General features: G+C 41.4%; 1 protein-coding gene across 2 annotated transcripts in view; it reads right to left on the bottom strand.

Annotated features, from left to right (window-relative positions):
• adcy2b (adenylate cyclase 2b (brain)) overlaps nt 1–13,463 on the bottom strand; it is a 45,550-nt gene extending 32,087 nt beyond the window's left edge. For both annotated transcript variants that reach the window (XM_051390420.1, XM_051390421.1), the window contains exons 1-2: nt 12,453–13,463; nt 2,930–3,127 (exon numbers count right to left, since the gene is read on the bottom strand). In XM_051390420.1, coding sequence (XP_051246380.1) covers nt 2,930–3,127; nt 12,453–12,716 — 462 coding nt within the window. In that variant the 5' untranslated portion in view covers nt 12,717–13,463. The remainder of the gene's footprint in view (nt 1–2,929; nt 3,128–12,452) is intronic.
• Nucleotides 13,464–14,908: the final 1,445 nt, after the last annotated feature.

The following is a 14,908-nucleotide window of genomic DNA, read 5'->3' as shown; positions in this document are numbered from 1 at the left end:
AGAGAGAGAGGTGTTTTGTGTAGGCTTAGACTTGCTGTTGCTAGGGGAACCAACATAGGGAAAGATGCTGATGTCAGAGCAGATGTGGTGTTTTGGAAGGTCAGGTATATTTTGCCATAACCTTCCAACTCCTAATCCTGAACGCCCACCTCTGGGGGAAAAAAAAAAAAACGGAGGGCAAAGGGCAGTCAGAGTTTGTGACATCTGTTTGGGTGGCTGTGGGAAATCGAGAATGGCAGTCCAATTTCAGGTGCGTCACCTGCTTCTGTCTGCCACACAGGCAGCCAGACACACTCGATCTCCACAGCACTCCAGCCTGAATCCTAATACAACTCTCAAACACCTACAGATGGGGGAGCTGCTGCCATCATCTCACTTTGGCTCCTTCGATTACTTTTTTTCCCCCCTCGCTCTTGTTCCGAGAACACAGCCCTCTTCTGTGTTTCAGACAAAAGCAGCACACGCTCACTTGCCTCCAAACACACACAGAAGCACAGATATGCACGCTTGAATACCCACATCACAAATGTTTTTTTCTCTATGCTCACTTTAGCATTTTATGAGCATAAGCAGCTCGGCAGCATTTTCGGATGCAGGCGCCACCTTGTTTTTTGTGCCAACACGCACATTCGCACACTCACACACGGGTCAGTGTGTGTGGCTGAGTCTTGATTCCTTGGTACCAGGTGTGGCAGCCATGTTCAATCTGCCTTCTGGAAAGAGTTGTGGCCTTCAGAGAAATTGAATAAAGCCCAGACTAACAGGGTAATGCAGCTGGATGGTGGCAGACACGGCTTGTACTGTACGGTAGACAAGATCTTTTTGTGTGTGTGTGTGTGTGTAGAAAGAGGGTGAGCAGGCGAGCATGTGTGGGGTGGGGTGGAAGGGCTGAAAGTGAATGACCGAGCAGAGCGCCACTTTCTCTATGTACCTCTGTCTCCCCGTCTCTCTTTCAGGTCTTTGCTGTTATTAGCTCTGTGTGCTCCATCAGACGTGCTGTTCTCTCAGTAATCACAATCAATCCAACCCACTGAGAGCGGGCTGCAATTCCTGCTGTTCTCTTTTCACCGGATTTCTGCTCCCCTACAAGTTTTGTTTCATTCTTTCTTTCTCACCTTTCAGTCTGTATTTGTTTCTATGCTTTATTTCTTCTCATAAACCAAAAGCTGCAGAATAGATAGATAGATAGATAGATAGATAGATAGATAGATAGATAGATAGATAGATAGATAGATAGATAGATAGATAGATAGATAGATAGATGATAGATAGGACTATAAGTGGGAGAGTCATGGGAGCAGAATAGAGTGATTAATAATGCAGAATGATTATGCTCTCACAGGTGGCTGATGATAAAAATATCTCCACCTTAGGGAAGGGAGGGAAGGAGTAAAGGGGTAGCAAGAGGGGAGAGAGGAAATTTGGGCATGGTGGGGGTGGTGGGGAGGGTGGGGGCAGTCTTTACAGGAGAGGAGGAGGCAGGTGGAGAAGCTGGGGAGAGAAAAATGGGATTTGATGAATAGGAGGAGACAGGGCGCTAGCATGAGAAAATAGGATTCCTGAAACAGAGAAAGAAGGAGTCTGGCACAGAAAACTAATGTGTCTGCCTGCTGATCTGTTCACCTCCAGCTCTCATCAGGCCTCATTAACACTTGGAATTAATTCAGCGCTCGTGCCTGACGTATGCACTCGCACACAATACAAAGGCACAAACAAACTGACGGATCGATGTCTAAAAAAACCTCCCACACACCTGTATGCAATCACAGGAACACTCATGAATACATGCATCAAAAGTCCCCCTTAACTTAATGGGAGTGTAAATGAATACTGCTGTGAATTTTTTGTGTATTTTCTTTGCAGGAACAGTAATTTTGTTGGTGTGGTTGTTATTTTCCCTTGGATGTATTTTGATTGTTGTTTCACCACCGTTTTGGTCATACTGTAAACTGACTATTCCCTAAATCCCTAACTTCAAACAGTGATTTTCCAATCATAGCTTTGCAACCGTAACTACAGGCATGGCAGGTCTGTCAAGCTTTGGTTTTCTCCACATGCCGAAGAGATGTCTAGGGAGCTGTAGTAAAGCTATAATCCATACACAGAGAGTTTAGATAGTGACTTATTTTTTACTGTCTCCGAAAGCCAAAATACAAGAACTAAAATTTAAGACAGGATTGAACAGTGTGTTTGTCTACAGTAATTGAAGATGCAAATTAGCATGTCCAGCTAACTATCTTACCACAGCAGTAACCTAACCCAAGAAAAAAAAGCCCTGCTCTGTCCTGCGGTTTCTTGGATATGGGGACGTTCATACGTAACCCCAGCCAAACCCAGTGAAACATACTATTTGAAAAAAGAAACAAATATGTATAAGTCTTACTTCTATTTTGCTCCTCCAAGTGTGTAAGCTAAGAAACAGGGTTATGTTATTACAAAATAACTCTGATTAACTCTGATCTACATTTCTCCTTATCAGTTCTACACTGCACAATGTACAGTGCTGTTTCTTTATTTCTATCTCTTCAATCTGGATCATCATTTCACCTGGGTCATGCAGGTTCACCCTAAGCCTTTTATGATATCATGATATCATGTTTGTAGCCATCAGGTTAATATTTAAAGTTCTAGTTCATCTATTGGTAGAAATGGAATATAATATTCATAGGTATGTTTTCATTAGCATATCATCACCTGACTATAGGAATTGTTGTTTCTGTTACCTTAGGATCAGCCGCGTTTAGCTAAAGACGTAGCAACAGTAACTACGGGGGGTGGAGCTTAGCAAACATTCAAATCAAATTGACTGCACACCCACACGTGCAACCAGACATGCTGTAATGTATACAGTAGGTAACCAGGCCCGGGGATGCAGCATGTTCTTTTAGACATAGGCATTACCTTACACACATTAAACAGATATATATACCTGGTCCCAGGGGCTGAGGATCCCTCCTGAGAACATGAACAGGTAACCCATGGTGACCAGACAGGCCCATATGAGGAGAGAGAAGAGGCGGAGCATCCGCTTGAAGACCGACTCAATGCAGACGAGGATGAAGATGGACAGGAAGAGGAAGAGAGCTGCGGGAACCGTTATCAAGAACGTCAAGTGGTCCTGTGTATTCTAGAGAGAGAGAGAGAGAGAGAGAGAGAGAGAGAGAATAAAGCGAATTGAATTGAACTGAGAGAGAGAGTTATTGGTTTATACAGTTTCAGCTTTAGTGAGTTTGCTGGAGTTGAATAGAAACACACTGATTTGCAGTACAACCCTGTTTGCATATTCAGTAGGATGCTCATACACACATCATAACACACACAAACGTCATTTACTCTGAATAATGCCAGACAGCACAGTGGATGCTACAGTGTTAGCATGGAGGACCAAAGGGGCATGGATGAGTTTTGAATATGTTAAAATACTTATTATAGGCCAGTGTAACCCAAAACTTGTCTTTAACTTTAAATTCAACAAAGTGCTTACTTTACGATAATTCTCCCAAATTTTGTGTCCTAGTGAGGACATTCAGTCCTCATAAGGATAGAGGTGCAACATAACACACACACACACACAAACAGATGAACAGACGGCACACAGATTGGCAGACAGACAGTCTAAGCCCAGAGAATGTGCTACAGCATCATTTCTGCTCTCGCACTGTCAAAGTCAGCATTTAAAAGCTGTCAACACACACACACACACACCAACACTCTTCTCCCTCTTCGACTCTGACCAGACCTCCCTCACACACCTCCTCATCCTCTACAGCCTCCTTATCACTCTCACTTTGTCGTATAGTTTAGGAGGGTGTGCACAACAACAAAAATCCATCCGAACAGATCAGTCGTGTAAAAAGAGACACAAATCTGGCTGCAGTTTTTCCTCACAAGGCAGTTTATGTTTTTTCAAGAATTTTCTAATATCTCGGTGCAATTACTAGCCTTATCCTGCCTGGTAAATATTAACATATATTGCTTCCTGCTCCATGAAAATCAAGTGCAAATTGTGCCACAATTTTTCATTTGTTTCAAGAAAAATTACTTCATATCAGACAAAATGACGCCTTAAAACATTTTTAAAGCCCAAAGCGTATTTCAACTAGACTAATATTCTCACCAAACTTTCAATGGTCAATGAAATGTTAATATGGAGACATTATGAACCAAAGTTTGTGCTGTTATCAGGTAAGATTCATGTAAGTTCAATTCAAGTGTCTTTGTGATAAATTATTAGTGTTAACAGAAGAGACTGCTGTGCCTTTCACTTCCCATTAATGTCTTCATCCTGAGCACTTCCATTACTTTTGACCTGTCCATAACCTCTGCATGTGCATGTGTCCTGAGCATATTACTAATTGTACATTCTGTACCTCATCTGATTTTGCTAGAAAATCACTTTACTATACTAAGTCCCAGCACACACAAACACATCCCACGAACACACACACACAAATGTGGTCAGGGTAGGAATTAAATACTGTCTCTGCCCTTTTGCCCTCTTCAGGCTATGTAAATTATGGAACAGCAGCAAAATCACCATCTCTTGCTCAAGGAGAGCTTCCACACACTGAGCACACTTTTACAGACTTGATCCTACCCGACACCCACGTAAACCATTTTAAGTTATTCCACAGTCATGATTGCACTGACAGGTCCAGCAGCTGTAAATGTTAAATTAGCAGAGCCACTGCGTGATTAGATGTCACCGATTTTACAGTGAAATGAACATCAGTGTGGGCACAGAAACGTGTTTGATTCTCTTAACATGCAGCCCGCTGGAGCTGCTTTTATGTAACCGAATGAAGAGATGCCAGACACTCAGCCTTGAATTTGTGGCTGATTTGACAATTTATTGACTGGGGCGGCTTGAGAACAGCAGAAGCTATTTGACCAGAGCAAATGCAGGAAGAGTGCTTTTTGCTGTGTATTAGTGTAGCAGCACGGTGTGGCAGAGGTAGTGTGAGTCAGGGTCTGGAGAAGGGATCCCATGGGATGTGGCTGCTGACGCCATGCCAGCTATACAGTCAGACTGGAGCGCAGATTGAATCCCAATGAGGACGACTCCAAAGACCGGAGGGATACCTGAGTGGACATCAGTGACAAAGACTTCCTTTGAAGTTATTTTGCACAAACTCTATGATCACACACAGCCATGCACACACAGCTTACAGAGGAAGGAAGCCGCTCTCTCAACACCTTCAGTGTTTTCACGAATTGGTGGTAAGAAAAAAAAAAGAAGCATCTGCACTTTGCACATTTCTGACTGTAGGCCATCTAATCCTGTTAAAACCCTTTTGAAACCATTTAAAGCCATTTCCCTCGACATCACATAGAGGGAGGGAGCTGTGCCTGGCTGCCATAATATACTGCATTGTCATCCAGAACAATTATTTCCTTTTTTAGCCCAGTCTGGCTTATCCAGCTATTATACTGGGAGGAAAAAGGGGGGAACAGGGAGACATAGCAGCAGCAGCAGCAGAAGCAGAAAGAGGCAGAGAGATGCAGTAAGCTAATTATTCAGCAGTGAAATGACACCAACACACCAAATACATTATGTCAGAAAGTGAGGAGAAGGGGGAGAGGCGGTAGAGAAGCTTGTGTTGAAATCATGACAGTGTATGCATTTTCCATGTTTTGGTGCCTGTTTAATATTTATCCTGTCTGATGAAGCAGCACTCATGGCAGATTTTTTCAATCTGCTCTCAGCTTGGTTATAAAAATCATCAATAATCAACAAACCTTTCCTCAAGCGCTCCATTTGCAGAGTCGAGGAACGTTAAAACACTCAGCCAAAACAAGTCAAAGGTTCAGAGCATCCAGCATTTGACCCAAAAGATTATAATGTAAATTATTAAAACAACTAAGCCAAATATGTTTTATAGAGGACTTATTGTCATGAAAGGGAAGGTTTGATGCTACTTCAAATGCTTATGAATATCCTTTAGATCATGCTGGGTCTGAATAGGTCCCAGAGTGTGTGGTCAAGTTTGTTTTTATTTTTGTAGGCCTTACTTATTTTGAGTGTGTGTGCAGTTATAATGTTAATTGTATTCATAATGTTCATACTACGTATTAGTAAGTACTCTGATTGCAGGAATGGAAATATGTTTATATTCTATGTTAACCCTTAGATGCATGAGTGACTGGACCCTACACTCTTCCATAAGTGGGTCAAAAATGACCCATATTAGAATCAATGGGTTTTTATGCCATTTTTGTCATTTTAGTTAAGAATAATCATTTGTATTATACTTTGTATTATATTTTGGTCCACAGAAGAATGATTACACGTATGAAATATTTTTATTTTTCACTTTTTTAACATTTTTAACATTTTGAAAAAATTTTGAAAAGATTTTGAAAACTGTCAACATCACAAAATTACACAACAGCAATAAGAACAATGTCAATATCCATTTTGTGTGTGTGTGTGTACATGCCTGTGGTGTGTGTGTGTGTGTGTGTGTGTGTGTGTGTGTGTGTGTGTGTGTGTGTGTGTGTGTGTGTCTGTGTGTGTATTTCAGGTTCTAGTCAAATCCCATAACTGCCTCTTCATCCAGCATCTGTAGGACCATTTCAACTGTATACCTAGCAGCCATGACACCTTGGTTGAGAAAACATAAAAAGAAAGAGAAGGTTTTGAATGACAAGCAAACCTATTGATCAATATGTAGCTATATAAATAAATGCACACACTCATGCACACGCACAGACACGTAACATACAGTAATGTTAGTTAGCTTGGTTAGCTAGCTAGTTTCGCAAACAATAAAATAGACAAATCTGATGATAGATGATAAGAAACACACACTCTTTCACACAGTAAACATGATTGACACACACACCCATACAGTGCATACAGTAATGTTAGCTAGCTTAGTTAGCTAGCTAGTGTGAGCTAACTTTAAAGTAGGCTAACTTGTTGACACAGTAGTCATGAATGACACGCACACACATTTCTGAGGTAAAAAAGAAGACAATACTTACATGTATCAGATCTTGCTGTGTAAAATAATCTTCTTAAGGGGTGACACTTATGATATAGTCTGTGTGGTCCACAGAATACATATTCCTGACAGTCACAGTTGATAAGAATCACAGATTCCCATGAAGTCCCATAAGAAATGAATGCGGGTCATTTTTGACCCACTTATGGAAGCTTGGGGTAGTAATACAAAAACTACAATTTCGAAAAATGTATAAAAGGTAAGTTAAAAATTGAAATGGCATTATATCAATAACATGTTTTTTGAGGAATACCTGGAATATGAAACGATAGCAACTTTTCATTACAAAGATATTGCAAGAAAACGACCTCACCGGGTCATTTTAGACCCACTTATGCATCTAAGACATTGTGTTTGTAATGGGAGTCTTGGCGATGTGTGTAATAGTATGCAAAGCGTTCGGCTCTAACAGCACCCTTCCTGAATGCAGGTATGGAAATATGTGTATATTTTATCTTAAAAAAGGGTCATGATAACAGTGTTTATGTTTACTAGCCTTTTGAAAATAAATTAGCTTGGTTTGAGTCTATAAAAGTGGGTCGTGACTCGTGACACAATGACCAGTGAAGAACCATGGCTTTAAGACAGTTTTAGATCGGCCCTGATAGTGAGTACATTGTATTCTGGTAGGGTTACATCCAACTCATGTAAATTTTCCAAATACAACACTTGTTTATTGTTAGTGGGTGAAGGGTGAAGAAATGGTCACTTACTGCGTCACTGCTGAGGGGATCGAACCAGTTTGAAATGTATTCTTACAAAGACAGGTAATAAATAACATACATGTGAAGATAGGCCATGGGAAAATGGTAACATGGCCAGTGGTAAAATTCATTGTAAGAGATCAGTATCAACAGTAAGAGTTTCAGGGAAATCTGAATATTAGCTTAAAGGCTAATTAGCACTAAATAATAGAGATATTATGCCTGTATTTAAACTGACAATCAATACACACTGGCATTTTTATTGCCTTTATTTGATAGGGACAGCCGAAGATAGAAAGGGGGGCAGACAGAGGGGATGACATGCAGCAAGGGGCCACAGGTTGGATTCGAACCATGGGCCGCTGCAGCAAGGACTCAGCCTCGGTACATGGGTCACCAGCTCTACCCACTGAGCTATCATGGGAATTAGTACTAAAGTATTAAAACAGTAAATAACAATATTATCTGTTGCTCTGGTGGAGACTTCTACAATCTGAAAAAATAACCCTTGATGATGAAGATTAATGACAGAAGCGTTAAAGACTGTTGGTGTCAGTTAAAAAGACATGGCCGTTTACCAGGCAGACGGGCTCAAATAAAAACATACAAATGATTCACGTTAGGGGTATGTATGTATTTTGAAGGAGTTTTGCCATAAAAGGAAAAAAGTCTGGACAGTATATTGTCCAGCGTGTCCGCATTGCACAAGTGTGTCTGCCTAACGTCAGAGAATAGCCAGCTGATAGGGGAACAAGGTTTGTTATAATTATGTTTCATGTGGTGTTTAGTGTTGAGTCATATTGTGGTGCTTTTTGATATTTTTGCAGAGTTTTTGGAGAGACTGATATATTTGCCCAATTTGAGGCAATTCTGTCGGTCTTAAAGGGCAGTTATCTCTGTAGAGTTTGCTCGCTAGTACTGTATAAAGACATTCGGTAACTACAATGATCAAAGCTGTATTGTAAATGTGTTCCAGCTTCACAAACATGGGAATTTGCTGCTTTTCCTTTCAACTGTTTTAATAATTATAATTTGTTTTTATGTATAAAAAAAAATACTAAAACAGTCACAGGGGACATTTGTGCTTTTAACACTTTAAGGGCATTTTCCTGATTATACTTACTTTTTACAATGTTAACTGAACTTGAACTGGAGTATTATACAGTGAGGTATTAGTACTTTTACTTGAAAAGGATCTAAATACTTCCTCCGCCACTGGTGATCTTATTCATCACAGCACCCCAGGGGAGGACTTCATCAGTACAGGGTGAAGAAATGGTCGTTTCATAACCAGACAAAAAGATACTAGAGGGGACAGCAGTCGCACAGAGCTGCTGAGTGGATCGAACCAGTTTGAAACACATTCGTTCAAGCAAAGGTCCAGCTGAATTATAAATAACATACCTGTGAGGACAGTCCATGGGAAAATGTTAACATGGCCTCTTGTGAAATTGGAATTGAGGAAAGTGTGTATTCTATCAACAGTGAAGGTTTCACAGAAATTTTAATGTTAGCTTAAAGGTTTAAATCAAAGAAGGGCTAACCTGCTGGTTACAAAGGTTCCTGTAACTTTAATGAAAACCAAACCTTAACCATAATGTTGCCACGTCCCAAAATGTTTATTTTTCCACAGCGATTTGTAATGATTTTGGGAGGCACAGAGAAATTAAGTTAGCTAAACACATCCCATTTTTGAGTACCGTATCTGTGTGAAGAACATTAGTGCTTTGTGGTGTTGCAGCTCTGACCACACCTCAGTCAGTGATGTCACAGCATGTATTTCACCTCATTCATTCACGTTCCTGACCCTAAGTAATGAATTGGTGATCCATCATTACAAAAACATCCTGCTCTCACTGCTCTGTATCTATCAAACTGTCAGCGAGGTGGAACTGAATAAGTACTCGCAGACGCTATTAATATAATATCAACAAATTATTAAAAAGGAAAAAAATGTGTTGCAAATAATCACAAACTTGAAAAAACATGAACTGAAATGAATGTTGACGTCAATAAATTAATGTCTAATGATGTAATCATTTATGCAAATCATAAAAATAATGGGAGCTTTTTTGTCTGATTCATAGGTTTCCAATGTTCCATTACCAGGCATAATATTGATCTCTATTAAACTGTCAAACTGTGTTTTAAATGCCATTAGGTTAACATAGTGCCATGTTATTTCTTGTTCTGTACTGACATGCATACCCACACACTTCCCAATCAATACAACTTCAAGGCAACAAGAACAAACAATAATTATTTTCTCTAAAAATTGCAGATAGGTCCAAGAGGGAAATGAGAGACTTCCTCAGACAAACACACACACACACACACATTGTACAGTATGGGTGGAGAAGTCTGTCTTAAAAACACCACATTCACTCACTCCAGCCCTGATCCGAGGAGAAAGATAAAAGTGTGCAGTAATTTTGGGAGCATTAGAGCTGCTTTGGTTGGGTTTCTGCCGGCTCACTGATAAAGCCAGAACACTTACAACAACATCCTCCCCTCCCTCTGCCGCCCGGCCCCCAGCTTCAAACCCTCCCTCTATTTATTCCTGCCATTCTTCTTCTTCCAGCAGTAATAAATACACATGCCTCACCGAACACCAACTCCATAACTACAGACAGACAAGTCTGTCAGCTGTATAATAGGAACAAATTGGGTTACGGAAAAAACTATGTTTTTCAACTGACAATGTGAATGATGGGAAATGATTAGTGGAGATTGTAATCTGAGCTGTGAACACACACATCTGCAGCCCCAAAAGAAGACCTGGAGAATTAAATCGACCGACCGGGGCAATAAGATCCATTGATTTGTCTTAAATAGAAGTAAAGGGATCGATTTAGGACGTTCTCCTGGGAACAAGCCTGTCATGGGGTTCAATTGAATGTAACAGGACTTCAGTGACAGCCTCCAGCAAGCAAGGAGAGGATGGTGGGGTCCCGTCTTATCCAATATTTGTAATGACCAGTTATTAAATGCCTCGAAAAGCTAAACAAAAGCCAATTTTGACTCCAAGACACACTGGAGGGCCATTGAACTTTCCCTGTTTCCTATACACATTTTTTATATTTGCTTTTACAGGGTTCCACCTACCTCCCAGTGTCTGACTGAAAACTTCACACTTGGCCTCCACGTGCTACTTTGAAAGCACATGACGCACACAGAGAGAAAAGCAAGTCTACACCTCATCCTGGACATATAGCAGCAAAACAATCATTTTGAAACAACAACAACCACAGCAATGAGTGGGCTTCCTTTTGTATGGCTATTTCATAAAAACACAAAAGCTGTACTTGAAAAACAATAGCTTGTGTTTGTGGTTGAGTGTTTGTGGCCAAAACAACACTTTTCACTTGACAAAAGCACTAACACCCACACAGCCGCGAACTAAACTCTCATCCCGCTCTTGATCCACTCTGCAAACCGGGCGTTGCAATTTAAAGTGCCGCTTCACAGCCTTTTATGTCACACATAATTCATACACACGCACATGGGCCTCCCTGTCTCATTGAGTCTTGTGCTAAAACCGAAACTCTTCTTTTATTTTAATACTCCTCTGTGATTCTTACAAGAAGGCTTCTATCTGATGGCTATATAGCTTGTAGCCATGCAGGAGCTTTTCTGGGGCTGTAATGAAATGCAGCATTCCACCGCATTAAAAACACACTGTGGCCTTTATTCTTTTCTGTCAGAATAAACTTTCTTTTGTTTAGTTTTTTTCATCAATATGGTTAAGTATGAAAATGAGTGTAGTTCTGTAGTTCACTGGAATGAAGCAAAGAAGGATGGTTTTGAGAAGAAAATAATGCTGTGACATGCTAGAATTTTTAGGGTGACATATTTAATTCAAAGCATTAATTTTTACACTACATTTCCCAGGTATCACCTTTCACTCAGTGTGTGCAATACTGCCATGCTCACTTGTTTGAGACGCTGTAGGTGCCACTCTTTTCTTTGTGTTAGTTATTGCAGCTCATGTTAAAGGCACAGTTCAACATTTTGAGAAATGCACTTTCTTACTTAGAGGTAGATGAGAATATCAATACCACTCTCATGTCTGTAAAATAAATATGTAGCTGAAGCCAGTAGCCAATTAGCTTAGCATAAAGACCAGAAACAGGGATAGCCAACTTAGTCGTAGCCTTCACGTGTGAAACAGCAAATTGTCATTTTAAATTTTGTTTTTTGAACTGATTAAAAACAAAATCAAACAAGATGTAAGATGTTAATTAATGAACTTAAGAGGTGCTAAAAAGTGGAAAGGAATTTTGTACCTTTTTGGACAGAGCCAGGTTAGCTGTTTCTCCTTGTTTACAGTCTCTATGCTAAGCTAACTGTCTGCCGGCTCCAGCTTCATAATGATTGAGTGCTATCCCTCTCTTATTAACTGTCTGGAAGAAAGCGAATAAGAAAATGTTGCAAAATGTTAAACGATTCCTTTAACTGCCAAATTGTTATTCTATTTAAATACCCCAAAGAATTGATAGAGCAAAACATGTAGATCTGATAACATTTGAAAAGGCTGTTTTCTATTATTGTGAAATTGTTGTGAAATATACAACAGTAATAGCATTTCCTGTTTGTTGGCACTGATGTGCTGAATTTGTTTCAGATCAAACTACACCAACCTCTTCTTTTTGGATGGATAAACACCTCTAAAGTGCAAACACTTACCTCTGCGCACACACACACACACACACACACACACATATTGTTAACACACACTCACCAGTCCAGAAGCAAAGAACACGGCCAGCAGTGCGAGGCAGGTTCCCATGACGATCAGCAGCAGGAACACGATCAGCGGATGCTGCTGGCTCATTCTGTAGTAGGACTCGTAGAGCCAGTCCTGGGGCTTCTCGTTCTCCACACACACCTCACCCTGGAACCCCGGGCACCCTTCTCCCAGGCTCTCGGGCCCCTCGGCAGCCTCACCGCCATCGTTCTTCTCCAGCAGGTAGCGTCCTCGGGTCCACAGAGCCTCCTGCCACATGGGTAGCTGCCTCTGGAAGGACAGTCCTGCTTCCTGACTGACCAAAACACGTGCTGTACACAAAAGTGAACAGTGTAAGGGATGCTCTCTCTCCCCCTTCCTCCTCACCCTCAAAGGTCCACCTCCTCCTCCTCCTCTTTGTTTAAAAAAGTTTGGTCAGCTGTGTGGGATGGTTGGACAGCTGAGTGAGAGAGTGCCAACTTTTCAGCTCCTCTGGGTTCCCTTGCATCCTCTACTGCTCCCTCTGCTCGAGACGACAAACTGAGTCAGGACAGTGTGAAAACCGATCTTCCTTCTTCTCCTCCACCTCCTTCTCTTCCTCACAGTGAAGGTGGTCAGGCACCAAAGAGGAGATGATGAGACTTCACTTTCCTTCCTCTTGCTTCTCCTTCTTGTATGCTCTTTATGTTTGGTCAGGCAGCCACTGCTTACCGCTCTGCACTGTGGCTGCGACGAGGCAACATGTTACTCTGCTGAGGTGCAGATGAGGACTGAGGGAGAGAGAGAGAGAGAGAGAGAGAATGTGTATAACTGGGAGGGAGGAAAAAGAGCGAGAGGAAAGAGGGTGTGTACCAATGTGTGTGGTGGGGAGAGCTAATGGGTAAAATTGTGTGTGTGTGTGTGTGTGTGTGTGTGTGTGTGTGTGTGTGTGTGTGTGTGTGTGCTGTACCTATCAGAGCAAGTGTAAATGTGAGAATGGTGATGTGTGAAATTAGCTAATGTGGAGAGAACTGGTATATGACTCAAGACTGTCCGTGTGTGTGTGTGTGTGTGTGTGTGTGTGTGTGTGTGTGTGTGTTTGCAAGGTACAGAAAAAAGAGGATACTTAGAAATTTACATAAGAGACAGTGTGAAGTTGGCAGAAGAGAAAAGAGGAAGAAGAACTGTGTTTGTCAGCATGGGTGTGTGTGTGTGTGTGTGTGTGTGATGCAGAGTGAGAAGGGTTGTAACAGCTGTGCTAAACCAAGACGAGCAGCAGAGTGTGGAGGCAAAGAGAATAAAATGCCATCCAGCAGCCGGTGACGAGATAAAAAGACGGGCAAAGAAAAACACAGAGAAGGGGGAAGGATGGGGAGGAAGAGGAAGAAGAAACAAAGTCAGGAAAGGAAAAAGCCTCAGGAGACAGAGAGAGTGTGGGAGGAAGAGAGATCGGTGCTTCAAACGGGAGGGGGGAGGAGGAGAGGGAAGAGAGAGCTGGTAATGAGTGAAAGTTTGAGAGCGACAGTGTCTGTGTGTGTCGGCTGGTGGGAGTAAAATAAGATCTGACAAACCAAAATCCCAATATTCCTCTCCTCCTCCCAGCTTTCACTTCTCTCTCCCTTTCATTTCAATTCCTGTTCTGCCACGGCGAGCTCCCGCTCTCCCCTCTTGCCATGCTATATGTGATGCTCTGTGAAGTGTGAAAATGGCCATGCCACTTCAATGTGTCAAATCCACATAGTTTCCTTTTAGCACGCCGACCAGACAGAGAGAGAAAGGGAGAGTCTGTTTGCTAAGGCTGAGCATACCATAGTTTATCTAATAATGATAAATACCGTACATAGAACTGAGGACCATAGGCTTCATATTTTCACATAATAGCTGAGTGGTGGTCTTTTTCACAGTGAAATTGAAGGCAGCAGAATAATCCTCTGTCCCAGAGCACAAAAATTAACAAGCAGCCATAAGCAAAGCCACAAACATATCATCCCCAGTGCATAATGCACCCAGCCTGTAGGCAAACTGGTTAACCACTCATTCCAATGGAACAGACTGTACAGCTATGCAAGCAGCTTTGTGAGGCCGTACTAATACTGGACTGCTAAACTGCTCACAATGAATGCTGATGTTTAGCAGATAATGTTCACGATCTTAGTTCAACGTGTTATAGCATAGTAACATTTGCCAATAAGCACTACAACACAAAGTACAGCTGAGACTGATGGGAATGTGATTAGTTCAGTTTGCATTGCAGGTACTTGATCATAGACCAAAAATCGGAAGAAAATAAAATCTAATCTTTGACCTGACGATGGCACTAGATGAAAAGTCAGGGATTCACCAAAGTCATTACAATTCATTCTGAGGGGAACGTGAAGGACTGGAAGAAACTGATATAACAGTTATATATATATAATATAACTCTGTGCTCATGAGGATTCATTCTCTGGGCACCTTGAATGTCTCCCACCAAATTTCATGACAATTCATCT

Source organism: Dicentrarchus labrax, unplaced genomic scaffold (genome assembly GCF_905237075.1).
Source record: "Dicentrarchus labrax unplaced genomic scaffold, dlabrax2021, whole genome shotgun sequence".
Lineage (NCBI taxonomy): Eukaryota > Metazoa > Chordata > Actinopteri > Moronidae > Dicentrarchus > Dicentrarchus labrax.
The sequence above is the reverse complement of the archived record's forward strand: the minus strand, read 5'-3'. Positions and strand labels throughout refer to the sequence as shown.